A 27738-nucleotide genomic window follows, 5' to 3' on the forward strand; every position below is an offset into this window, starting at 1 on the left:
CTAATGCAGCCGGCAAATGGATGTGCTCATACTTTGAGAGGTGAGTGAGTGCTGGAATGAGTAAGCGAACTCAATAACTGTGAGTTTATTACAATTCAAACGTTATTGAAAAATGATGAGTTTGCATTGACTGTTTTTGTGTTCACATTATTGAGCAGGTTTACAGCAGGAAGGCTGTCGTTTTTCATGATTAAACTGCCATGTAAAGATGCTTTGTGTGGAGACGCTAACTACATGGATCGATTCACACTATTGTCTAATTCATACATTCAAAGTGAAAGGTCCGTGCGGCTCCTCTGACGTCACGTTTTGTTTCTTGCCTTTGATTTAATGTATGCTTTTCCTTGTCATTCTTTAAGATTATTTTCTGCCATTTTAATTGTGTTGCAATGTAGTTTCTCATCATCTAAACTTCAGATGCCTTGTTTGATTATTTTAAGGGAGAATTTTTTACAAGCACTTTCAGTGTGAAATTTGGTGGTGAAAATTCACAAGAATATCTCGGGTGTTTTATCTCATCTACACAAACAGTGAAGTTCATCTGTATTTTGTTTTTGTCCTTTAACACTTTTTTCCTATCACTTTTCTGTGTTTTATCACCATACCAATGAGACCAATGAATGAAACTAAACTAACTTTTACTAAATGGTTGAGTTAGCTGGTCAAATTTCTCTGTTCTTAGACTGCATTTGCTCAAAAATGGTTCAAACACTTGCTAGAAAGTCTTTTTAAACCTTTCACTGTTGACTGTTAAGTTATGCATCAAAGGCAGCGAGGAGGAGAAACAGTGAAAATATGCTGACAGAAAGCATCTCACAGGGGCTGTGTGAACAGGACAGATGTGTTAAGAATTTATTTGACGATGATATATTTACACTGGTTATTTAAATATAGAACTGATCTAAAGTTGTATTCAAGACCCTGTGCTGTAATGGGGTGACGTGTGCAGTGCTGGAATGCAGTTTCCTGAGGCTATGCTGAAAAGAACCGACGCCCTGCGCACACAGTTTAGCCATTAGGTCAAGCAGACAGGTAAAGACAAGTGTCGGGTAAGAAAGTGGGAGAGAGGCAGCAACTGTGGATGAATAAAACAACTGATAAATGAGTGAATTAGCAAAAAAAAAAAAAAAAACGGACAAAGAAAGCACCAAAAGGCAGTTAATCAGCATGTGAGGCAGGGAAAAACAAGAAAGGGACAGACCAAAAGGCTCTGCATGACCACAGACTGTCTGAAGTAGAAATGAAGAGACAAAGAATGCTGGTTAGAGGGGAGAGACGACAGACTGTTGTGGTATTTGCAGAATGCAGAAAATGGTTTGGAGCAGGTTGAAACTCAGCTCAGGGAGGGATGAAGCAATATGAGCGGCATTTCTTCAGTTGTCTGACTCGCACATGTTGATGAGCCAAGGTGCCTTGTTACCACATCACACACACACACACACACACACACACACACACACACACACACACACACACACACACACACACACACACACACACACACACACACACACACACACACACAGCTTCCATGCGGATACCGTAGATCCACCTGCTTACTTACACTCACACTTGCAGGTGTGCACTGTACACAGACTCCCACATTAGGCAGCATGTATGTTGCAGTGGGACCACCTCTGCAGTAAAAGCAATCCTCTCATCTCCATGCTTCTGCTTTTCCCTTATTTTTTTCCCTCCCATATTTCTCTGCTCCCTCTCACCCTTCCTTCACTCTCCCTTCTCTGATTTCCCCTTTCTCCTCTTTCCTCTACTCTTTCCTCTTTCATCCTTTTTATTCTGCAGTTCACCAGTCACACCCCTTTCCTCCCCTTCCCTTCTCTCCTTCCTCTGTCTCAGTCTCTCTCTCTCCATTGCTCCCTCTAGAAGCAGGTGATGTAGAAGGGTGCTCAGCAGTATCTGACTATCAGGCCTGACTCTGTGAGAGGAATGATAATCACTGTGCTGCACTGCAGAGAGAAAGAAGAGAGGGAGTGAGGGAGAGACAGGGAGAGAGAGCAGAGGGAGGGAAAAGGGGCATGAGGTAGAGGGAAAGGGGGGCAAGTGCAGCAGTAGAAAAGGGGGGTAAAATAGAGTGGGGAGTGGGGAGAGTGAGAGGAGGAGGAGGAGGAGGGTATGACAGCGGGACAAAGAAAAGAGGGAGAAGAAGACAAAGAGGGATAAAGGAAAATGGTAGAAAGAAAGAAAAAGAAGGAAAGAAAGAAAGAAAGAAAGTAAGAAAGAAAGAAAGAAAGAAAGGATTACAGAAACTGAGCACTGTTTTAGTAACATATACCTCCTCTGTGCCATGCTCCCTCTTTCCCCTCACACAAACACCTTCTCCTTCTCCACTCCCCTCATCTTTCCCTTCCTGCGTACACACTCATGCAAACACACACACACACACTCACACATCTCCAACAACACCACCCCTACCACCACAATAGCTTGTACTACAGCAGCCCTGCGATATGAGGGAGAGCCTTAGCCTTGTGTCTGAGTGCCAGAGAACATTAACTGCAGCAGCGAGGTCATCTGATCGGCACTATGCGGTCCCTCTCTCCCTCTCTCTTCTTCCTCTTCACACTGCTGCAGTCTGCTGCTGGCCCCCCTGTGGCCACCGCTGGAACTACTGCCCACGCTGCCTACCAGCACGCCTGTCCTGATAAACAGTTGCATCGTACAAAGCATGTATGTAATTAGCTGAAGCTCTCTGGCCATAAATCACTTTCTCTTACTGGGAGCAATTTAAGCCAACCCCTGCAGCCGGGTTCTCATTATCATAACCCCAACTAGTTACTGTAAGTGTGTGTGTGTGGTTTTTTTTGTAGGTACGCTGTGCTTGTTTAATTTGTGTAGGGAGAGACAGAAAGAGAGGCTGATTAACTTCACGTAGGTCCGCTGCATCTGCCCACCACTGCTATGTTGCCATTTTCAAATATATGAATCATTATAAAATCATAAAAATTCAAATACATTTATGCGACTGCAGAAGAAGAAGAAGAACCAGGCACCAGAAAAAAAAATATGTGTGGCGCTGTGAGATCAGATGCTACTGTACAGACAGTAGGAACATGCAAAGCCAAAAACTCCTACAGCAGTCAAAAAGTTCTGTGTGGAACTCCTTCCAAAAAAAAAACTAAATGAAAATGTGGTGCAGTGCAAACTCTGCCAGGTAAAGCTAGCATATCATAAGTCCACCACAACTATGCAGCCTTGTTAATTTTGCCAATTTTGCTGAGAGGTGTGAAAAGCATGAATGGGTCTCTCTCTCTCTCTCTCTTTCCGTGTGTCTTTGTGTGGTGGGGATGAGGGGATGAGGCTTCAAATAGTATTTTTGCTTGAAATGCCCATCCCTAGTTACCATCAAGCTGTCCACTCTGGCATTGAGCTTTCTCCCTTCTCCCTGTCTCCATCTGGGTCCTCCACCCTGCAGATACACACTGAAAATCACTCACTCTATTCAAAGCGTCGGGCCTTTGAAATGTTTATCCTTTTGTGCAGCCGTCGCTGTCTATAGGGGGGAGAAACAAAACAGAATCAAAAGCTCATAGAGTGAGATGTAAAGCGTGGCTTACCGGACAAATGCCCATGATTCAGATTAGCTCCTTTGTTGGTGTGTTTATGTGTGTGTGTGTGTGTGCCACTGGTGTTCATCGCTTTCCACTGCTAGTCCCTAAAACAGTCATCTCTTATAATATCCATGACAGCACTCATTGTTAAGACAGATGCAAACAGGATGGTGGTGTACAACTGGTCTTCTGTGTGCGCTCGTGAGTAAGAGAGACCATACATATGTATGCCTGCTATTTAGATGGCATTTACTGCCCATTGTGTGTGTATATGTGAGTGTGGACCATTAGACTAATAGTATGCGTGTTAGGAACAGGCTCTTCCCACCCACTGCTATTGTCCATTAAGGCTGACCAGAGGAGAGTGAACAATGGCTTCACTGTGGGGGCTTGTGTATGAAAGAGTAAAAGTGAGGATGAGGCTAAAGATACGTAGTCTTACACACAAGGCTGGCAGACAGGCACACACACACACACACACACGCACACACATAAACACAACCTCCCTGTTGAGAGTGATTAGGAGTGCTGCTGTGAACAATAGACAGAGTCAATAAAGGACCTCAGAGACATCCAGATACAAGAGCAAGGTCTCTATCCCCCCACCTCCTCCACCACCACCTACACCTGCACCACCCCGCCCCCCCCCATATTTTCTTTCTCAACATCCTGTACACTTTCTCCTCTCTCTGTATCTCATTCTTTTTTCTCCATTGAAATTGCTCTTTCTATTCCACTTTCTGAACTATTTTATTTGTCTTATCTGACTCAGCCTGCTCTTTATATCTCTCATTTTCTTGTTGTCTCCGTCCTCTCCATCCCTCTCTCTCGCTCTCTCCCTCTCTCACGCATATACTCTGTCTCCTTTGTAGCACTCCTGTCTTTTGTAAAACAGGCGGACGGGCTGAGCTGACACAGGCTGACACTGCGGAGCGCCACGGCAAACTGAAATCCATCCTGTCAGTTTACAATCAGTGTCAGTCATTCTACAAGGTTAAAGATAGCTTTGCCTAATGTGCTGTCAGATACAAACAAACGTGCACCGCGTAGACCTCGGCACACATTCACAAGCCCACATATTAGTTAGACATGTACGCTGAAAATGTACAAACTCGCACATACATGGTCTGCACTCCAGGAGAAGACAGCATCGACTCTCCCACCTACATATAAATCTGACCCCGAAATGATTATACAGTATATCTGTGTATGAGTATTGGATATTTCTGAGTGTGTGTGTGTGTGTGTGTGTGTGTGTGTGTGTGTGTGTGTGTGTGTAAGAGTGAACCCCATCTCAGCCCTATCACCCCCGTGACAGACACAGTGCCACAGAAATGTCTTGGGGCGCCTCGCCCAATGTCTTGACAATAGTCTCAGTGTGTGTGAGTGACAGAGAGTGGCTCGGGGACACAGAGGGGGCGTTATACTTGGTAGACGACACGCACGCACGCACACACATATATATATGCAGGCACGCACACACATTAAAGTAGGAAGACAGTGCACTCTTTCTCTCCCTCTGCGCTATTTCTCACTCCCTCTCTCCCTGACGTAGAGAGACTCAATCATTCTCACACTCTGTCTCTTTTGACGCAGAGGAAAAACATAAAACAACTGCTCCCTCACTCTCTCTCTCACTCTCTCTTTTTCTGGGTTTGTGTGTGTGTGTGCAAAAGCAGACTGTATAATTAATATGGCTTTCATTTTCTTTGAGCTATGAAGTATGCTTTTGGTATGCAAACAGACTTCTTGCATGTGAGTGTGCATGTGTATGTGTGTGCGTGTGCTGTTCGATACACCAGAGACCAAGTGCAGAGTCGGGCCATTGAGCGATAGGAAAAGGAAGGAGGAGAGTTAATGAGAAAGCAGGGGAGAATCCAGCCCGTTCCCATCGATAACCTCACACCACACTTCAAGAATATACATACATCGGCTCCATTTTTGCAGCCACCTTTGAAAATTACGGTTCAGCATTAGAGCTAAAAGATGACTTCAGTGAAGCCATATCCAACAGAGTTTCAGAGAACTGAGCCTTTGCTGAGGAGTCAGCCTGATTATTATGCGACTCCTGGCATTAAAAAATGTTTAAAAATGCAAATTATTCCACAGCTACTGCAGTAAAATAGTTAAGCTGCAGCTGAAAACATAATGTTTGTTGCATTTTAAAACCACAGGTATATATTGCACTGATTGCCGATAATGTGTATATGTATACTCTCTTACTTTACACATGTATGCCAATATAAGGATTAAGGAATGTTTAGCATACACAAATATAACCTTAGTTACTTACTTTTATTTATTTTCCTTTGTTTTTGGTCTTCAGGGTCAAAAACTATTTTAGGACAACTACTGATTCCTTTCATTATTGAATTATCTGCTGATTACTTTCTCAATTAAAAGATTAATGAGTTGATGATGACTAATTACTTGTGTTATCCAAACAGCAGTACCAAACCCAAAGATATTCAGTTTGTTGTCATAGAAATCTATGGAAGTATCCCCTTTTTTGAAATTCAAGTCTGTCAATATTTTGCCTTTTGCTTTAAAAAATGACTTAAACAGTTAACTGATTATCAAAATTGCTACTGATCGAGTTTTTGCTGATCTAATAATCGATCAATAGAAACATATTTTCAACTCTAAATTGTTTCTCTTGCACAGTGCTGCTCTGCTGTGAAAATATGCATCTCCAAAGTGTTGATTTTTCATTAAGACAATCAAACAAAGATAATCCGACGACTCTTTAAAGCTTATAAATAGAGAAAAGGAGCATTTTTCAACTCATTAATCCTCCAACTCATCTAAAAACTGAAATATCACCAAGATAAATTGTTTTGATAGGACAGCAACAAGACCTCTAATGTATATGATATTTGCATGATTTAACTGTGTGTGCTGAAAAGCTCAAACTTTGAATAAAGCACTTTGTAGATGCAAGTGTGCTAGCTAATGTCTAAGTCAGGACGCGCTGTGTGTAAATTGGTTTCCTAACAATCTACATCTCAGACTCACATTCTACATAAAGCCCCATATGGGAGTAGGGAATGAATTATTAAACCATTCATAATGATCATGCCATGTGAGAGTAACACAGCTTTGTAAAAGTCACGCAGAGCCATTTTCCTGCAGCAGCGACTCAACACGCACATGAAAATAACACTGGCTTCTTTGATATTCAATTAGTAGTTTAGTCAATAATTTTAGATTCAGCGTTTGATCACCCTTGGAACCGCACTGCTGCCGCTGCTGCTGCTTTGTGGTTGAGATCCACTTAAAATGTGGCCAAGCATGGAGAGCACACTTGACTTCTGCCTTTTAGGAAATTCAGAAAAAAAGGGGGGGAGGGGAGAGAAAAACCACGGGGAGCATGTTGAGGTGAAATCGTCGATTCAACATATTTTTGACGGAAGGCTCCCTACAACGGCTCTGCTGGATTTAAAAGGGCTGTCGTCAGCAAAGGCCGGCATTAAGAAACACTCTCGCACATCAAATTCTAATCAAAGCCTGCTCTTTTTAACAGCCGTGAAAGCTTTCATGTAAACACGACACCGCGACCAAAGCTTTATTCATGCTTTTAAAAGAGACTGACCGGTCAATGAGTGTATGTGCGTGTGCCTGCGCCCGACAATACACCATATCTGTGTCAACACACTCTATCCTTGCTTCTCATCTTACCGGTGATACTGTGTGTGACTCCCCCAACCATGCATAAATTGTCTGTGATCCCCACTTACACTGCGTACACCTGTGCGTGTGTTTGTGTGTGCGTAAGTATGAATGCACACAGGGATGTGTGTATTTTCCGAGCCATCTCAGGTTGTCAGCTCAGATGTGAGTATTCTTTTATCCAGCCAATTAGAGGTTGCCATTTCATCCCCATAGAAACCTGTTTGGGGCCCTAATTGGAAGACAGATTTGCATTACTTTGGTTGCAATTTTTTTTATGTGTGTATTCTTGTGTTTAACTTTGTGTGTGCATCTGTGAATCTGAGTAATGCTCAATAAAAGTGTGTCGTTTTGGCTTTGTTGGTTTCATTTCCCCTTTTCCTCAAGTGCTGTTAGCTGCTATCTTCATATTAGCTCTGTATTTGTGAAACAGGAGAACAGAGCCTTTTAAATAATGCATGCCTCACTTGTACCTGTGTAGTGTTGACCCATTAAGAGCCAGCTTTACGGTAATGCTGCGCAATTACGGCGCTGTATATTAGCAGCATTGATAAGATAATTGATTGATAGGAGCATTGATTGAAGTTAAGGGAAGCTTAACTCATCAGAAAAGTTTGATTTGGAAGAGTCTTTGTGTACATGGGTAAAACAAAACAATGTTGCTTTCACATTAAGGAATGATGGTGGTAGTTGTGACTGTTCATTTGTAATGTCTATGGTAGAGAGCTAAAAGTAGTGTGAGAGCCTGATTATGTAGTCTGTATGAGTACGTGTGTGTGTCAAACAGGTCAAACTATTTTAACGCCTCTGTTTGAAGGCACCGGGGGGATTTCTCTCCAGCAGCTTGACCGGTTAGATCTTGTAGTTCAGCTACCTGTCTGTGTGTTTGTGTGTCTGTGTGTGAGTCTGTGTGCGTGTATAGGTGGGCGTCTCTTATCTGGTCTATTTCTGACATGAACAGGCAAGGCTGAACGAGGATCAAAACACACACACACACATATATACACTCACACATACATGCTCACACATACATTGAGAGAGGCTTGGGTCAGTGGTATAATATGGAGCATCGCTGTAGGCAGAGGCCTGCCCACTCAGATTTATGTAACTTCTTCGATAGGGCAGGTAGAAAGCTCTCATTCTCTCTCTCTCTCTCTCTCTCTCTCTCTCACACACACACACACACACACACACACACACACACAAACTCAACCCAAAATAGCCCGAAGAGTCTGAGCTGACTTTGCTCGCAGAGTGAAGCTCCCTCCCCTCCCCTCCTCTCCTGTCTTCTTCTAACCCTAGACCCATATACCTCATTTCTATCTTTTTCATTCCATCTCCTCCTTCTCTACACTCTCTCCTTCAGCTTTCCGCCCCTAGGCAATATTCATTGAAGCACGCCTTTTCTCCCACTCGCTTAATTTCTCTTCATCTCCCTACCTGAGTCTCCTAACCCCAATCCTCCCCCAACCACTACCACCACCATCCAGTTCTTTCTCAGCCATGGGTACTGACCAGGAATATCTTTCCTCCTCCTCCTCCACTCATTTTCTGTCTCTTCCTCTGACTCTCCCCCCTTCACTTCTATCTCCATCTTGATCTTGCGATTTATCTATCTTCCATCAACAATTCTAAAACAGATGGCTACACATAGCCCGGGGCAAAAACATTGGCTTTGGACTACAGTGCTACCAGGGCCAGTCTTTTGCACTTACGCAAGATCTAATAAGCTGATATCCGGCGAGAAATGTGCTCTGATTCGCCAGTGGCAAAAATGCATAAACCATATTGCATAGTGCAGTTATTCACACCTTAGGCTTGTTCCTTGGTAGCATGCTTAATTTTATCCAATCAGAAAAATGAAAAGCAAAGATTAAAGCTGACTTTAACTACAGTCTAAAAGCAGAAAAAGAGGGGGAGGGGAAAATTTTGAGGGTTGTTAAGAGCCATTTGTAAAATTTAAAGAAACTATTAAGTGTTATTAAAAAAATTTTTTTTGAACCATTTAAAAACACGTTTTGAAAAGATGGATCCAGATGGAGAGTGATGAAAAGAGATGAAACCACTTAGGGAGAACAGAGAGATCAATCAGAGGGAAGACAGACGGAGGAGGATGTGGGTGTGTGTGTATGTGTGTGTGGTGGGGGAGGCAGACAGCTATTGGGGATGGAGGGTTGGAAAGAGACGTGTTTTTTACTGGATGAGTTACAGAGGGACTGTGTTCAGAGGCAGACAGTGCAGGCGACTAGTCTATGGAATATTCAATCATTCATAATGGTGTGTCTGGAAATCAATGTTTCTTCTTGTCATCCTAGTTTTACAAGTTTGTATATTTAAGTTTGTACCTGTAAACTCTGAAAGTTTAGCTTTTGGGGTTAGTTCTTCTGAAAATTTGGTTTCTGCCTCCATACTCTTTTGGAGAATTGTGAATTCTGTTTCATGGCTTCAAGAAAACAGAGGGTCCATAAAGACAGAGGGGAGGACATTTAACAGCTTGCTTTGAGCTGCTGAACAATCAGTGCAATTGGCTGTTTAGGCCTGCCAGTCACGTGACAGTGAGACAGCTGTTGTTACTATGAGATCCCAGACAGATGTCTGACTAATGATGTCATAGAACCAGGTAAAAGACCTGATTATTTAAGAACACTTCAACATGCGACACATAAATCTGTATAAAAACCTGTAATGGCCGGGATTACAGCCTCAGTATGCTTAAACCAAAGTGATTTTCGGTCTAACACCATCTGAGACCCATTTTCTAATGTTGGATTTGACAGTTTCTGTAACTTTCAAAACAGACAGTACGACAAAAACACCCACTTTGCACATTGATTGGCCAGGTGGGCGGAGGTGATAAAGTAAGATGGGGTTTGAACTTCTCTCTGTCAAGCTCTATTCTTTCATTCCTCACTCTGCTACGTCTGTCACTTTTTGTGTGCACAACTCAGTGCAAAACATCACAAATGCTTTTGAAGAGAGACTGTCTGAAAGTGTGCGCACTTAAACCCATTTTTACGATTCAGTACGTAGATTCATAAAGAGTTCTTGAAGAGGGATCGGGGACACAGTGTGATGCAGCCAGGTATAAATAATTTGGCTTTTTAGAAGTGGTTGGACGACAAACAGTACGACCTAGTTTGCTTCAAGCATAGAGAACCCTTTGCATAACTTCTTGCCGCACAGCCTGTAAAGCGAAGCTTGAAGCGATGGTGTTTAATGCACAAACTCACAAGACAGTTTAAGGATAGAAACATAAATGTTCAGACTTCAAAAATGAAGGCAGCAGCATAAACTTTACGGCTACAAACTTCAATATACCAGCTTACAAAACAAAGCTGACAGGTTCAAATCTCTATTTTCAGAACATCTTTAACAAAATAAAGCTAATAATATCACGTCAGTCCACCTAATATAATAAAAATCGCTCACACGGTGCCCGCTGAGCTGACAGCTGCAACATCCACTGGCAAGGGAAACAAATTTAAATCACCTCACTTCAGTTCGCTTCACTTTAATTTGATTCAGTTTGAGTTTGACTCAGTCCTACTCGATTCCATACAGTTAGAATTATTCAATTGAGCTGAGTTGGGCTCACTCCAGTTCAATTCAAAATCCATTCAAGTCAATTTAATTCAGCCCAACTCAATACCACTTAATGCACCAAAGATTCTTCTGTGTAGGAGGATAAAACCAGTCACAGGGCTACTAAGCTGTCTAGAATCCGTGTCTAGTGTGAGAGAGAGCTCTTTTGTTTAGCAATATTGGGTAAAATTGCTCAACCCACAGACAGCCATTAAGGTAATGCTGGAAGGCAGATGAGCCGAATGCAGAGCTGTACAATGCAGAGCAGAGTCTTCAAGAAGCAAATAAAAGGAAGCATCTCAGCGAGGGGCTTGCTATGTAGGTCTTTGTGTGCGTTCGATTGTGTGTATGTGTGTGTGGCTGTGCGAGTATGTCAGGGAGTTAAGAGAGAGTGTGTTTGTAAGCCTCTACGGATGTGTGTGATTCTAGGAGACAGTGTGTGTCTGGACTTGTGCATGTGATTCGATCCAGAGGGAGCGGAAGACAAAACCTGATGTAAGAGCCGGAAAACTTTCCTCTCCGCTCGTGTGTCATCATATTCATATCAGAGTTCGTCTGCTCGCGGTGAAACGTGTATATGCATAAGGATCTGGGAGGGTGTGTAATTATGTGCTATTATGTACACACAAGAGCGTGTTTCAGTGGGCAAGTCTGTGTGTGTTAAAATCACACGTCTGACAGTGGCGGCTGCATGTGCGTGTCCCTGCCTCGGCTTGTCTGTGCGTGTATGTGTGGGGATGACATTCCCACATTCCTGCCATTTCACAGAGAGCTTGAAACAAAAGCTGAAGGGAGGAGTTGTTAACACAGTAACATTATCAGCTGAACAGACTGTCTGTAATATCTTGTGTGGTAAACAGCCAAGACAGACAGAAGACTTCCAATCACATTCCAGCTCTGGGTGACCTTGATGTGTGAGGAAAGAGACAATTTCTCTCCCTCTGCCTCCCGCAATCTCGCTCCCTCTGATTCTCTCCTCGCTTTGTCTTTTCTGTCTCTGTCCCGCTGTCCTGAGCTCACACACGGAAAAATTGGAACCCCAGTCTCAGTGCAGCGACATAGCCACTAAATGTAGTGTATTGATTTGTGTTGTGTGCATGGACACAAATTTACCTTTCTTTTTCTTTCAGAGTAATGTGTTTTGGTTTGTATCCCAGTGTAGTGACAGTTTGTAAAATATCACATTTAATGTATTGATTCATGTACAAGGACAGGATTTTTTCCATTTTTTCCATGACAGTAAAATTTCCACTTGTAGTGGCTATAACATTATTACACTGTTCATGGTTATGTTTAGGCATAGGTAAGAACGACCAAAACATCACTTTTAAGAACTCATCTTTAGTGTTAGTCCTAGGTCACATGAGGACAAAAGAAGACTGGGAAATACAATGGGAAGTTGCTAGATAAAAGCTGTAAAGTGGACATTGAGTTAAGACCTTTTTTGTTTGGTCTGTTTGCCTGTTCGGTTTGTTATTTTTTTTAGACTGGTATGAATTCTGTTATTCAAACTTAAGCCAAAGATAAAGTGCAGTTCATTCACTAGACTCTGCGACTGAATTTATGTGACAGTAGTATTAATTAAAAAGCCTAACTGAATACATTTACAGGATTTGTGTGTCTTCTAATCATAGCAAATCTTACATAATCTATCTTCTATGTTGTTATCAAAGATTATTTGGTAACCATAGTGACACAAATGCCCACATTTGTAATTAAAAACTTGGTAAACCTTAATTATTCATGTTTTACAGTACAACAGATGAGGTCTAGTCGCGGTCTTAACTGATAAGACCGGCGACCCTCTGTCACCACCAGAGGAGATGAATAAAGACAGAAGTTTTTTTTTAAAGTCAGTCAGAGCAGTTTGTTTGTAATACAGTACGTTGTTTGTTTGTTTGTAACACAAAACGGGCAAAATCTAAAAGGCACTAGATTTCAGTGTTTTTCTTTGTTCTGGGCCGATGGAACTGCAAAGCAAGTGTGAAAGGACCTTTAAGCACAGCACACTTGTAAGGTTTCCATACGATCCTGGTCAAGCATAAAATCAATGTTTACAGGGTAAGCATGTGTTCCACCTCCACAGCCGAGCATCCAACACAAACACACATCTGTCTCCATTTTCCTGTAACGTTTGAAGCTTTCTTCATCTCCTCTCATCATCCATACCTCTCTTTCTCTCCCTTGTTTCTTTCTGTCGGGCTCATGTTGCCTCTCTGATGCCCGCTGACTCTCACCTCCTCCCTCTCCCCTCCCCTCGCTCTTTGTCTCCGGGTCAGTAGATCAGTTTTCAGTCTGCGTCGTTGGGTGATCCCCACTTTGGTTACCTCGTCCTTCTCACCTCTCGCTTACCCCACCTCCTCACCTCCCCACCTCCTCACCACATGAGCATATGGCTGGCTGCACGGCATGAACTCACTGTGGCTTTAATAAATACATCAGTGCATTGTGGTATCATCATGACAGAGGTCACAGGTTGGTTACAGCTTGTGTGTGTGTGTAACAGAGATAAAGAGAGAGAGGGGGGCGGGACTGTGTGTGTGTGTGTGTGTGTGTGTGTGTGTGTGTGAGAGTGAGTGTGAGTTCCTGTTTGACAGTGCCCTCACCTCTATGACCCTAATACATGCCGCATGGTATCACAGGAGGCGTATGTGTGGATGCCTTCATGTGGCGTGCCTGAGCACGTGGAGGGGTGAGTGTGAGTCTATGACAGACGCTCATCATATTTAATCCTGCAGGGATTTCGTTGAAATGAAAAGCTGCTTTTCAATTTTATAATCCAGTAGACCTAATCTCTCCACCCGCGCCTGTCCATACAGTCCAATTAGATGAACAAGACCGGATGGATGAGTCCTATTCACCACAAACTCATCTCCATACCCTGTCCTTGCTGTATCAAAACACTGTGGTGCCCTGCGTCGTGAGAGTCCAGCACTGACCTTCAACAAGCATTGCAGAACTGTGCAATGCGCAAAAAACTGCGCCGTCAACTCACCTGTTTCTACTGCAGTCTTGGCCTTGTTAACAGGGCATTGATTAGACTGTGTGTGTGTGTGTGTGTGTGCGTGTGTGTGTGTGGAAGTGGGTGCGTTTCTGGTTCGATTCAGCCTTTGTGGCACCGCACCCGCCCCCAGACACTCGCTGGGTCCAGAGAGAGAGAAAGTGCTCACGACAGTAAAAGAAGAAGTCACACTAGTGAAAACGCTGAGTCGATTCATTCTCGGAGGTCAGCGTGGAGCATTGGAAGATGCAAAGGTAGCAGCGGTGGGGTGTTTAGATTTATGGCCGCGCATGTGGCAAAGAGAGAGGGAGAGCGACAGAAAGGAACAAAGGATGAGAGTTGAAAGGAGAGGTAAAAAAAAAAAAACAGTGCAAAGTGCTCACCAGATCAGATAAGTTACACGCTGCAATAAAAAAGATTACTAAAAAATAAAGGCCTGAGTAAACTGAAACGTAATGTGGAATTTGAACAACCACGATGACCTTTGTTGTGGTTGACTGAGGACAGCAGACAGAGAAAAACAGTTTTGTGGTTGAGTGTGTGTTATGTGTGTGGTAGTGGTTAGAGGGGAGAACGAGGCCACTTTGCCCATATTGACTGCAGTGCCATGTGACTGCTGTGATCATTAATGTGTCCTGATGCCAACGGGTATCCTGATGACCCACATCTCAGCAGTCCACTCTCCCTCTCTGGCTCCCACCCAAACCAGACCTCTCTCTCTCGCTCTCACCCCCCCCCCCCCCACACTATCACTCCCGGCCTCTCCCTACTTGGAGGCACGTACTCCAACCTTTTCCTTTACACGTTCTCCATCACGCCCCAATACTTTTCTGATACCAACCAAAATGTGTCTGTGGCACTGAGTGTCTGCGTACACTTATTTTAGACTTGAATCTTGTTTAGGCAAAGATCTTGTTCTGCTACCTGCAGTAACGTGGCACAGCATTTAAAATCTGAAGCGTTTCAGTTGATACCAATCCAAGACACCAAACACACACACACACACACACTCTCACCCTCAATCTCCAATATTCTCCTCTTTCTTTTCATTGCCTCACACTTGCCTTTTTTCTTATTGCCCCTCTCTCTTGCACATCTCTTTACCCCTCTCTTCCCCTCCAGCTAACCTCTATCTCTCAGTCCTGTTCCTGCTCTCTTGAGTATAGAGCCCCTTACTCACTCTTTCACTCTCTTCTCCCTTCTCCTCCTGTTCAGATTTGTATTTATTCATAGCCATTGATATGGATATCTTCCCTCTCCTTCCCTTCTCCTCAGCAAACAATTTAAATTTAAAAGAGATCCAACACTGTTGACTGAGCTGTTTTATCATCTTGTTGCCTCTCTGATGCAATCTTGCTCATCATCCATGATGCCCAGTTTTTACTACTTGCCTTTTTTCCCTTATTAGCAGCATCCTATTTGGTCTGATGATCTGCTGACTTCAGATGAAGAGTTTTTAAGAGTTTTCACTGACCCAGTAAAGTAGCTTTGAAATTCAAAGTCGTCGCTCCCCCCACCCCCACCCCACCCCCATCTCGTTTACTCCATCTTCCTCCCCTCCTAACCTCCTATAATTCTCTCCCACTCCTGATCTAATGCTATTCCAAATTCTGTCAGCGTCCCAGTTCCCACATTTGGCACATACTCGCCACCTATTACTCCTTGAGTCTATCTCTCACTTGCACTCACATATAAAATGCATATGCCTTCATGCAATAAGCAGTCCCTCAAGCACAGTGACAGGTACCCACCAACACAAACCTGCTCATGTTGCCAAACTGTTCGAGTTAACAAATTCTGACACATATGCGAACGCGGTCACACACGAGCATCCAAAGTCTTAGACACATGCACACACATACACACACACACACACTCAGAAAGCTGCGCGTGAAACCACTGGCTGTTGGATATATTTTGGGGGTGGGCTGGGGTGAGGCGGGGGCACACAGCAGAGGAGTTAATTACCACCATATGATCAATAATTCATTATGCTGTCAGTTTATGTGTCTGTGCATCGCCGCATGTGTGCTGGCATGTTTTGAGTGCACGTAAGCATGAACACCAAACTCTCCCAGTAAGCATTTTCTTTCCCTGGGAACGGCAGATTAAGAGGATTGACTCCGTAATGGATTAACCTCAGGAGTGTGTATGCGGGCGTGTGTGTGTGTGTTCCTATATGTGTGTCTGTGTGTTGAGCAGGATCAGAGAGCCCATGTATGAATTGATTAGCCTAAGAAGCTCCTCTTCTTCCCTTTTAATGACCACATCAGCACTTTTTCACCACGGGAAGGATAAATGTAGAGCTGTCCGTCAAGGAAATGAGACACCACCCCTTTAAGAAGGGTTAGCTGTCACTCAAACATCACTCTTGGGAGCACTCCCCACGGACTAGGGAGACCCTGCTGTGTCAGTGTGTCTACAATGATAGATAGTGCCTGTGTATATGCATGTGTGTGTGTGGGTAGAAGGGTGAGTGACCATCTCTATGCAGTATTTATTTGTCAGCAGGACTTCAGCTTTCAACTGCAACTTCCTGAGCAAACACCAAAGCCAGCACATCCATTATCTATGCAACTGATATTGTTTACAGCATAACCATACATTCTTATAGGAAGAAACATAACAGCTTGACACAGGAAACAAATGACCAATTACCCTGTTGGAAGCAACTATTCGCCCACTCCTCTGTGTCCTTACTCCAACTGAACTCCTCAGGGGTTTATACACATGGTCACATACACACACACACACACACACGTATGCAGTCATGCATGTCTACTCAAATGCACATTCACATATTGTCTGACTACAGTAGGGGGTTGACTCATGTCCCCTGCATTAGATCTTGCTAAACAGAGGGCTGATGTTTGACACACACACACACACACACACACACACACACACACACACACACACACACACACACACACATTCTGACAGCAGGGTACCATCACACTGCTCACAGGCTTAGGATGCTGACACAGACACACAAGCATGTGAGCCGCTGTGCACACACTGACAGCTATTTTGTGGAGATAAAATGGTGTTTAGACGTTAGCGGCGGGGTGTACGGTACAGTATGTCAGCAGATACGTGAATAAGAAGAGATGAAGCCAGGGAGGAGGAGGAGAAGACAGAGATCAGGAGCCAGGGATCAGAAGCCAGAGAGCGGACAAAGAGAGAGAGGGAGACAGAGAGAGCTGACTGAGATTTTTCAGATAGATTTAAATAAAGAGGGGACAGAGCAAACCACATTTGAGGTTCCATAGAGACAACATCGGCCCAGGCCTTTTCCAGACTTCCTACCTGTTTGCTGTACTTGTTCCCAGTCTGGCAGCCATACTCTGAGCACTGGTCAGATCCCAGGGACATGGCATCTGCATTGCCACTGCCCCCACTACTGCTGCTGCTGGAGCCGGCACTCCCCACACAACCTCCACTGCCCACAAAGGTGTTGGAGGGAGGCAGCTCCTGGACCGCCTGGTGCTTCTTTCCCTCAGCTGGGGGGGAGTGAGGCTGTAGGTTCACTGCAGGCAGAGGCGAGCTGGATTTGTAGTGCCTGGCCAGATCTGGGCTTGACTGGTGCCTCCTTCCACCGCCCATCCGTGGGCTGCCCGGGTCACCGTCCACAGCACAGTAGCGGGCTGCCAGGCGCTCGCTAGCACTGCTCAAATCCTCCTCATCATCGTCATTGGCGTGGCGACGCAGTCCATTGACTGTTACGATACCACTGTAGAGTGATCTGTCTGACTTCCCTCCTCCTGCAGCTGCACCGGCGCCACTTCCGTTACGTTTGTCCCGTCGAGGTTTGCGTCCACGGTCTGATCCCCCGCCACGGCCAACCTGTGGTTGAGCCCCTGGAGGGCTGAAGAAGTCTTCCTCTGGCTCCTTCTTACCAGCCTCGTAGCCATTCTTGCCCTGAGCACCGCATTGCCGAGCTGTGACTACAAGGAGAATGACTAGGATGACTGCTGCAGCTCCCGCCAGGACACCTATGGCGACGCTGAGGCGCTGTTTTCCTAATGCACGCTCACTGTCTGGGTCCCCTGCAATGTCCAGTGACAGTGGAGCCATCAGGCTTCGGGCCACCTGTGGTGAGAGCAAGAGAGAAGAAGAACAAAAGAGAGAAGACGGAATGTAAAAGAGGAAAAGGAACAAAAAGAGAAAAACCATCAATCAGAAAAAAAAAGTCCAAAACAGTGACTGTAAAAGATGACAGTGGGTGTGTGCCACAGAGAAACATCAAACAGCATCTTCAACTTAATTAAACTCATCACTGTGCTTTAGTGGGGGAGCTTCCCGTTTCACCATTATTCCCAGACACACTGAGTGTCACTAAATATATAATTGCTCTTGCTTCCCAGTTGCAGCATTTCAAGTTGCGGCTGTAATACTCCACTTGTGATCTCGCATCATCTGCAGTGTTACGGGAAATGCCCAGGATTATACTGTTTAAAGCTGATTAAAAAGAATAAAGGCAAACTTCAGACATTGAAGTCCGGGACAGTTAGCAGAGGAAAGGTAGGAGAAAGAGTCAATAAATGTGCAAATGAAGGCATGAGACATGCTGTGACTACATCCCCAGAACACAAACACATCTTCTGTCTCATCAATGAACAATGTTCTTATTGTAAATGATAGCGTAGGCGTGGATTTGTTCAGGATTTGTTATCACAATTTTTTTTGCACTGAGAATAGGATGGATAGTCAGATAGAAGGCTACTGTAAATATCTGTGCTTTGTGGAACAATTTTTAGAGCCTTATTTTTTTTTTTTTTTGCATCTTTAGGGTCTAGAGTTTGTTGTTGTTTTGAACATAATAGTTTTTTTTTGTTGCAAGACAAATCCATGCTAATCCATTTTGATCAAAATATTACACTTAGAAAATATTTTGTATTTGGGTTTAAGACTGAGGAGACAAATAACAGCAGTCTTCCATTGTAAACACAGACACAGACACACACACGCACATGCACACATGCTCTGAGCCTGTACACTAATAAAAGGATCATTACAAGAAAGTGGGTTATGCTGAAGCACAAACAGCTATTACTTGTTATGGAGCCTTGTTCAATGGGAGACAATGAGGCTGTGGAGTTCTGGTCTACAGAGCCCTGCTGGTAATATCAGGCAGGGCCATGGATCTGAATATAGGTAATCAATACATAGCAACTATGCTGGGAGAATCACTATGCAGAAAAAAACACAAAATACAGAAACGCACACGCTGATACGTATGCATGAACCTTCCTGAGCCCACACAGAGCGTAACCTGTCCGTTAGTGAGACAACTCATTCTGCAGCTGTGTGGCACCTCGTCTCAGAGCTCATATGACAGTTCCTTTGGCCTGTCAAGGCTGGAAATTATATACTCATGTAATCCCTGCTGCCTTAAGAATGGTGGGTAATAAGGCTTGAGGGAGTGAACGGGAGAGAGACAGAGAGCGCAGGTGAGAGAGAGTTAAAGTTAAATAAATCTGAGCCCCTGCGCTCTGTGATAACCAGAAAAAATAAAAAATAAATAGAATGACTACAGTTATTCTATGCAGTAGTCGTAATACGGCAGAGAGTGTTGCTCCCACAACTGCACTGTGTAACTTGCTTATTACATTATCCAAGGCATATTAGGCTTACTCAGATAGAGCCACATTATTCACTTTCACTTCTCGATACCCCCAAGCTAAGAACGGCACTGTGTTATATTTCATTGTTTCATCACCATCTATCTCTGTGGTTAAGTTTCATTGTTTTTGAACGAGTTGTGCTGGTTCTATTCCATTATTCTGCTTCCACTGCAGAGGGCCTCTCCGGCATGCTCCCCTCTCCTCTCAGCCCCATTGTTCTTCTCGTGCATGCAGTATTCCTTTCCATTCTCATTCTGCTGGGCATCTCTCTGGCTTAGCGCATCCCTGCGCTGTCTGCAGTATTGTGTGTGCAACACAGAGAGAAAATTGCAATGGGCTACCATATGTGCGTATATTGTCTGCCAGAGAGACAGCCAAGTTCGTGTGTGTTTGGGAGTGAGCTTGGAGGTGTATGTGATGGAGAAACACATGAGAAACTGATGATGTGTGTACGTGTGAGAGAAGACGAAGAGTACAAGGTATGTATACATCGTGTGTATACTACATGTGTATATGGGCACACACAAGACAGTCAAGTGTTCAGCTGGATAAGTGCAGCAGCCACCTCGACTGCCACGTCTGAGTGCATCCCTCTGACGCATCCCAAACTCCCAGAGGAATCTCCCATTCTGCTGCATGAGCTTTGTTGCGACTGGACTTAACATCACTATCTATCTGTTCCACTCTCCGAGGATTCTTTTATCTGCACGTCACTGCAAGATGTTGATGCTGTGACCAAGACAAGGAGTTCTCCCACGACCGCACTATTGACCCAAGCTTAGAAAGTGCCTGATCTTAGTTGTAGTTCGGTGAATTCACATCTCGGCGTGAGAATAGAGAGCTGCAGTTTGGTAATAGTTAGCCATTAATTAAATTAAAAGAAAGGAGAATGTACATATTTCAAAACATGGAAAAGAAACTTCACATTTTAAGATTAAAAAGAACTCTTGATCTGAGACGGATTACAAATTGGAAGAATGTGAAAATATTATCACAAAAAGCTCTCATCAGCTTCACAGTACAGCGTACTTATGATGTACAAAGTACCTTAAAGTTTCCCAGATGTCTAAAATAACACAACTAAATTCCCTTTTCTTTTTGCTCAAACTCTGCGGCATCATATCGTAACTAATTACCCAACATGTGGTTCACCCAGTACTGTTGGATAGAAAAGACTGGAGTCATTTTGTGCCGCGGTGCTGCAGCAGTAGCAGCCGTTTTCCTTCCCTAATTACATCTGGCATCCATCCACCACTCAGTTTGACTTCATTATGAGATGGAGGTATTCTCTCTTCAATGACTTCTACTCAATTACTCCGCCAAGTTCCTCCCTACAATCAGACTAAACTATGCATATTGTAATCAAAGACGGCTTTTATACCGGCTTGGACATATTACACCCTATTGTTCGGTTCAATGGCCCCGGTCATTTAGGCACATTGCAGTTAATTCCACCTGTCAACACCATTGTTCCACCGCTTACCAAGTGTTCTGTTCTAATCCTCACCCCCTTGACTGTTCAATTTGTACATTTCATTCTACTTTTAAGCAACAGTGTTACATTCATGGGGTGATCTGTTTGCTGGCCAGTGCTCAAATCCTACACCTTCTGTCTATGTTCAGTTGTTTGCCTTTGTTTAAAAAACAAAAAACAAAAAAAAAAGTGCCAGGGAACACAACGTTTTTGGATGCCAAGTCGTCTCCATATGAGGTCAGTCGAAACTCTCAGGCTGTGATTATACAGTGTTTTTCTCTTGCTAAAACACAAGATTTAGCCTTAAGTGTCATTCAAAACAATGATACAGAGAACTCAGACGACACACAAAGCACGTTATTCCAGTTGCTACTGCGGCCGTCTAGAATAGCTGCACGGTAACCTAACTGAAAACATTTCCCAAGGTGATTCTGTTTTATTCTGTTTTGTCACAAGTTGAAACACCCAGAGAAGGACCACCATGATGACATGAATAGTTTGCAGCAGAGAAGCATTTGCTGCAAACCTCTGCATTGTAAAAAAAAGATTCTGTCCTTAAGATCACAATCTTTTGGCTTTTTTTTCCACTCAGGTTAGGCAGAACGCAATAAAACACTTTTTATTGAGTGTTATGACAGATAAGGGCCCTATGAAGGTACGGCATACGCATGGTATTTTGGGGCACCAACAGAATCTGTGCTTTGACACATTTTTGGAGATTTGTGCCTCTTATCTGTCTGACTGTTCTTTTCCTCTCAAATGTCTAAGAGCTATTTTAGTGTTACACTGTTTACGTCATGTTACATGCACAGACCTGACAGGTGAAGACCTTCTCCGCGGAGAAAAATGAGAACGTGTTCCAAACCAGGTTTCAACAGGGCCTTAAAAACACAAGCTGTTAGTCTCAGAGCTAACATTGTAAGTAAGGCCACTGAGGCAATTTAATTATTAGTCAATACAAATGACTTTGCCCAAACCACAGACGAAGCTTTAGCAATTATTACCTGCCAGCATTTATAGCTTAATTGAACATTTTTTAAAGCATAATGGGAAGTTCATTTAATTAATATAGAGAGCGCTGAGAGGAGAGAGAGATTTCCACCGGCATAGCATATGCTAAATTTGAAATCATGCAGTTGTAGTTATTTCTGGTATCTCAGTAATGTCTTTGAGTCTAGTCAATTACCTCTGCACATCAGTGTGGATCTTGCAAGCCAGCTATAATCTTGCTGTGAATTCCTCAGTTCCAGAAGACAACACAGATTTACGCAATAACAGTGGATGTATTAATACACATGTATTTCACATTTCCTTCATTCTCCCATTTTTGTGGAGTTTACAGTGTTTTTTTATTTAGTTTCCCCGAAGTCTGACCACCTCTGTTCTGCTCAGAATGTGCTGCATGACACAATGCAAACTCCAAAACCTCATCAATATTCAGGCCTATAGTGAAGAGACACTGCTAAGTACAACTTCTATTCAAATGAACATACTTCAACCTACTCTGTATCACAAGGCCAAAACTGGGACAGGCCTATCTCTCTCTCTCTCTCTCGCTGCCTCTCTAACACACTCACCCATAATGCTCTCTCTCTCTCTCTCTCTTCCTCACATACACACACACGCACAAACACACCTAATGCTCTCAGCTCGGAGTTCAATGTACCATAAAAGAAGAACCACTTCAGTAATAACAGTTATTTTAACCATATAATCATTATAAGAATGCATGCTGGACAAAGAACACACTCCAGTAGGATCCAAACTACAAAGAAGCTGGCATTGCCAATAGCCTTCAAAAGAGAAACGGGGTTCTATATCTGGGACAAATATGAATACAATTATTTCCTCAAAAATTGGCAGAAAATTGCAACACTGAACAGGCTGCTGAAATTGTGCATTTATCTCATTCTATCAAGAAAATAATCTTCTTACCAGTTTAGTTTAAACAGCGACAATCAGTTGTCATTACCACCCTTCTCTATTGTAATGTGTTATCACTGTGGCCATTATTTGAATGGATCAAAGGACAGTATGATCACTGTCATTATTGGTTATCATTACCAGCTCTGTGGAACAATAGAGGTCTGCACACACCAAAACAGGGCAGCGGGATTCATAACCGCTTCTAGACGCATGTTAATATACTTTGCTTGCTGGTGCTGGAATCAGTTTTAACAGCATATCTTTGTATATAAAGTTTACCTGCGCATCCACTAGGGTGGCGTTGGCCAAGCTCTCATTAATGAAGACATGAACCAGGGCGGTGGCACAGAGAGAGGGCACCCCACTGTCGTTGACCCGGACCACCAGGCGATGTAGACCTCTGTGGCGCCGCTCCAGGGGCTCTGCCAGGGTGATCACTCCATTGGTGTGACCAATCTCAAACAGTCTGAAGGGATTCCCCCCGACTAGAGCGTAGCGAAGGTCTGCGTTTGGGCCTGTGTCTGAATCTACAGCTGTTACAGTCCTGACTATGGTGCGGGCGCTGCTGGCAGGTGGAAGAAGGGTGTAGGACTCATTGGCTGGAGAGGTGATTGAGGGGGCATTGTCATTTTCGTCTGTCACAAAGAGTGAGATGGTGGCTGTGGCAGTTTTGCGGGGCTCCCCTCCATCCACAGCCCGTACACGGAAGGTGTAGGCGGACAGCTTTTCACGGTCAAACGATGCAGAAGAGAAGATAGTCCCTGTGTTGTTTTCAATGGAGAACACTTCTTCACCTCGCTCTTTCTCTCCATCTTCACCCTCCATCTTTTCTCCTGCCTTCTTCTCGTCAACTCCATCCATCTCTACAAACAGACTCAGTTCTGCATTCTCGCCTTCGTCAGCATCGGTCACAGTGACCATGCCAACTGGGCTGTTGGCAAGCAGGTTCTCTTTGACATAGAACGTAAAGATTTCCTGAACAAACTTTGGGGCATTGTCATTTCGGTCAGTCACCTGAACAACAACAGTTGTAGAGCCTTGCAGAGAGGGGGTGCCCTTGTCCTTGGCAATAACCCGGAATTCATACCTCTCTCGCTGCTCACGGTCCAGAACCCCAGTGGCACGGATATCTCCATTATCTGCATCTATGTAAAATGGCCCATTGGCAGCAGGGTCCAAGGAGTATGCAATCTCTGCATTCTTGCCACTGTCTGCATCTGTAGCTACCACAGTGACAACCCTCTCACCAGGTGAGTTGTTCTCCGCAAAATGGACCTCCACAACACTCTGGGCAAAGGTAGGGGCATGGTCATTTATGTCTACCACTCGCACCATCAGTGAGCTGTTACTGGACAGACTGGGGCTTCCAGAGTCTACTGCCACAATGGTGACACTGTACTCTTTGGTGGCCTCGTAGTCCAGCAGGGCGGAAGTATGTAAGAAGTATTTTTTCTTGTTCCTGTGAAAATAGTTACAAAATAAATTTCATGAATGTGGCTGCAAACCTACAAGAAAATAATATAGGTCTTGTCTCAAAAGCAGTCAAATAAAATACTAGTGCTGCTCATTCTTACTCAATTAGCTGATTTGTCACGAGGGTGTGGGCTAAAAATTGTTTTGTCAGTAGTCATTGTGTTGGTCTTTTTAAGGGGACAGTTCTATTATGTGCTAAGAAAAAAAAATCAGTAAATAGTTTTTCAAAAAACCCATTTTATTTTCACAAAGCCAAATATGACATCCTCAGATGTCTCGTGTTGTCTGAGCAACAGTCTAAAGCCCACAGATATGTAGTTTACAATGATTTGAAACAAAGAAAAGCTGCAAATCCTCACATTTGAGAAGCTGGGAGAATGAATTGAGTTTTTGCTTGGAAAATGACATTAAACGTTAAATCGATTGTCAAAAAAGTTGGGAACTAATTTTCTGTGAATCAACTACTGGATTAATTGACTAATTGTTTCAACTCAAATCTTCATACACACTGGATGTCTTCCTCCATAACTGCAGTCATCTGCAGAGAGAAAACAACACTGAAGAAAACGGTGACTGATTTTTAAAATTAAATCAGCAACTCAATTTGCTGAAGACCTCTCATGATTATTTCTTCGATGATTTTTTTTTGCCAAGGAGAGCCCTGCAGTCAATACAACAACCAACCTTATTGTTTAGGTGTCATAAGTAGTAGCCTTCTCTATTTCCCACACACATTCAAACGCTTCATAAAATATCTTTACAATTGACTTAAGAGCATTGACTTTTGCACTTGAAATGATTTCAAAAGTATAAAACCCTTGACTTTAATGAATATTTATGCTCTAAGTTTACAAATTGTATGACATTCTAAATATTCTATAGCCTCAGTGAATCAGTGGCAGCGCATGAACTGAGCTTAAATGAAATACGGATGCAACAACACTTGAGCCACTCTTCTCTGAATTCTCTGTGAAAAATAGAAATTGCAGAAATACCTCCTGGAGCAGTAGAGTCAATGAGACATACAGCAACTGCATGTTGCATGTAAAGTTCTCATGATTAGAAAATAAAAGGATAAAAACAGAGCTAGCCCCTGACAAATTGACATAGATGCTATTTATGAATAATGTTAAATTCATATACACACCTGGGAAGGTACCAAGAAATCACAGTCACAAACTATCTTCTATCAGTTACTAACATTCTAAATACCATTATGGCCATTTTCTAAATGGCTAATGATCATTTGTAAATTAGTTGCTCCTGCTAATTTTGAATCAGGTGCTTAATGGGACATATCCAAATATTATCTGCTTATTATGTATATGTTAGTTAATGCTTTTGTTCCCCTTTGGGTAAGGAAAGTGGTGCATCATACTTCGCTAATATTTGGAATGCATCATTACTTTATAATTACCTTAACATTTACCATTTTTGTTGTCCCCTCAAGAAAAGCAATACATCATCCTCCCCAAATCACAGGAAGTGGCTACTGGCTACTGGTTCGTAAATACAGTATCTAGAAGTGTTTTTTCAAGTAACTTATTGTCTATTATAAACTCCCTGAATCAGAATTGCTCAGGGATTTTAGATAAGCAGTTAATTCTTTACTCATTTATTTGTAACTGCTCAGGATTTTGTGTAACTGACTTTGTCTTACCTGTCGAATGCTTCATCTGCAGGTAGGGGTGGGAGAGCTGTTTCACCAGCTGGCTTCAGAGTGAACGGGACATCTCCTACAACTGTACACGTCACAGCCCCATTCTCTCCCTGGTCTCGGTCTGACACCTGTACCAGAGCTACTGGTGTGTCCACCAGAACATTTTCTGGTACTAATGCTGCACCATCTCTGACAGGGATCCGTCCAATCTTTCGGATTTCTACGACTGGGACATTGTCGTTTTCATCCCGGACAGCCAAAACTACCGTGGTTCGGTCACTGCGTGGAGGCTGACCCCTGTCCCTGGCTGTAACTGTGAACCTCAGTTGAGCCACCTCTTCCCTGTCAATCCTATGAAGAACGCTCAGCCATCCAGTTGCCTCGTCCAAACGCAGGAGTCGCCTGACAGATTCAGTGGCAGCCCCAAAGACGTACTCCACCTGTCCATTGACTCCAATGTCATGGTCTGAGGCTCTGACCTGGAGGACAGGTGTACCTGGAGGAGCATTTTCTGCCATTTCTGCCTCATACACGGGCCTCTCAAACTGTGGGTTATTGTCATTCACATCTGTTATGGAAACACGAAGCAGGGCTTGCGAGGAACGTGGTGGGTTCCCTCCATCTCGAACCCTGAGGACAAGTTCATAGGAGTCTTTTTGCTCACGATCCAGGGTGCCTTTCACAATGAGCTGCGGTTGTTTTTCACCATCTGGTATGTCTGCAACTTGTAGTTCAAACACACTGCTCCTGGCTCCTCCTCCATTATCTCCGCTTCTCCCCCTCCGATCCCCAAGTCCATCTACTCTAGTAATGGGGTTTCCTCCTCCTGTGCGCCTTGTTGAACTTGACCCAGCTCCACCATCTTGAATCAACTCATAGCGGTCAATGCCATTTCGCCCAAAATCCCTGTCTGTTGCTGTGGGCAGCAAGTAAAGGGTTCCTATTGGGCGATTTTCCTCAACTGAGAGCTGGAGTACAGGTGAGGGGAAGGAAGGTGTGTTGTCATTGATGTCTGTTATGACCACACGGCCTTCAAACAGGTCGACCCAGCTCTGCAGTGGCCCTATCACTGACACCTCAAAGTCCAAGAAACACTCATTTTCATCAAATATCATCTGGCACTGCGGGAGCTTCTCTCTGTCAATGCGCCTTGGGCCTGTTGTCAGTTCACCTGTCACATTGTCAATCTTGAAGTACTCTGAGCCGCTCTCTAAGGCAAAGGTAACATCCCCGCTTCCTGTACCTGCGGTGAGGCCCAGGTCGGCGGCCACGTTGCCTATCTTGACGTCAGGTGGGCCCTCCTCCGCTACCCGGTACCGGAGAGCTGAGTCGGCACCCGGTGGCTGAGTCAGCAGCTGCAGCACTAAGACCACGAGGCTGAGAGCCTGCGCCGCGGAGGAGTGTACTGCACCAAGCCTCTGCATGGCTCCTTCTTCCTCTCGCCTCTCTTCTTCCCGCTCTCTCTGCCTCCGAGCTGCGGCTTGTCTCTTATTTATTGGTGTTTTGTGGTCTGGTGTACCTCACAGCGTGGGTGTTTGATTTATCCTTTCTTACCTTCTCTCTATCGCTCTCTGCGGACTGCCGCCTGAGGTCCGGGGAAAAGCTTCTGCACTCTCACTGTAGTTCACTTCAGCAGTGCAGGCTCCTGTCTTTTATTCTCCTATGCTCAGTAGTGGTTTAGAAGCTTCTATAATATAATAATAATTCCGTTGTCTTGCTGGGCTGTTCATGCCACAAAGATATCAAAAAATCCATCG

At 43.9% G+C, this 27738-nt stretch overlaps 1 protein-coding gene across 1 annotated transcript in view; it reads right to left on the minus strand.

Moving 5' to 3' along the window:
• The window catches only part of pcdh7a (protocadherin 7a), a 38379-nt gene extending 10974 nt beyond the window's left edge, over positions 1 to 27405 (minus strand). Inside the window, exons 1-3 of the mRNA XM_041037275.1 lie at positions 25982 to 27405; positions 23128 to 24307; positions 17131 to 17913 (exon numbers count right to left, since the gene is read on the minus strand). Coding sequence (XP_040893209.1) covers positions 17131 to 17913; positions 23128 to 24307; positions 25982 to 27405 — 3387 coding nt within the window. The remainder of the gene's footprint in view (positions 1 to 17130; positions 17914 to 23127; positions 24308 to 25981) is intronic.
• Positions 27406 to 27738: the final 333 nt, after the last annotated feature.

Source organism: Toxotes jaculatrix, chromosome 4 (assembly GCF_017976425.1).
Source record: "Toxotes jaculatrix isolate fToxJac2 chromosome 4, fToxJac2.pri, whole genome shotgun sequence".
In the NCBI taxonomy this organism is placed as follows: domain Eukaryota; kingdom Metazoa; phylum Chordata; class Actinopteri; family Toxotidae; genus Toxotes; species Toxotes jaculatrix.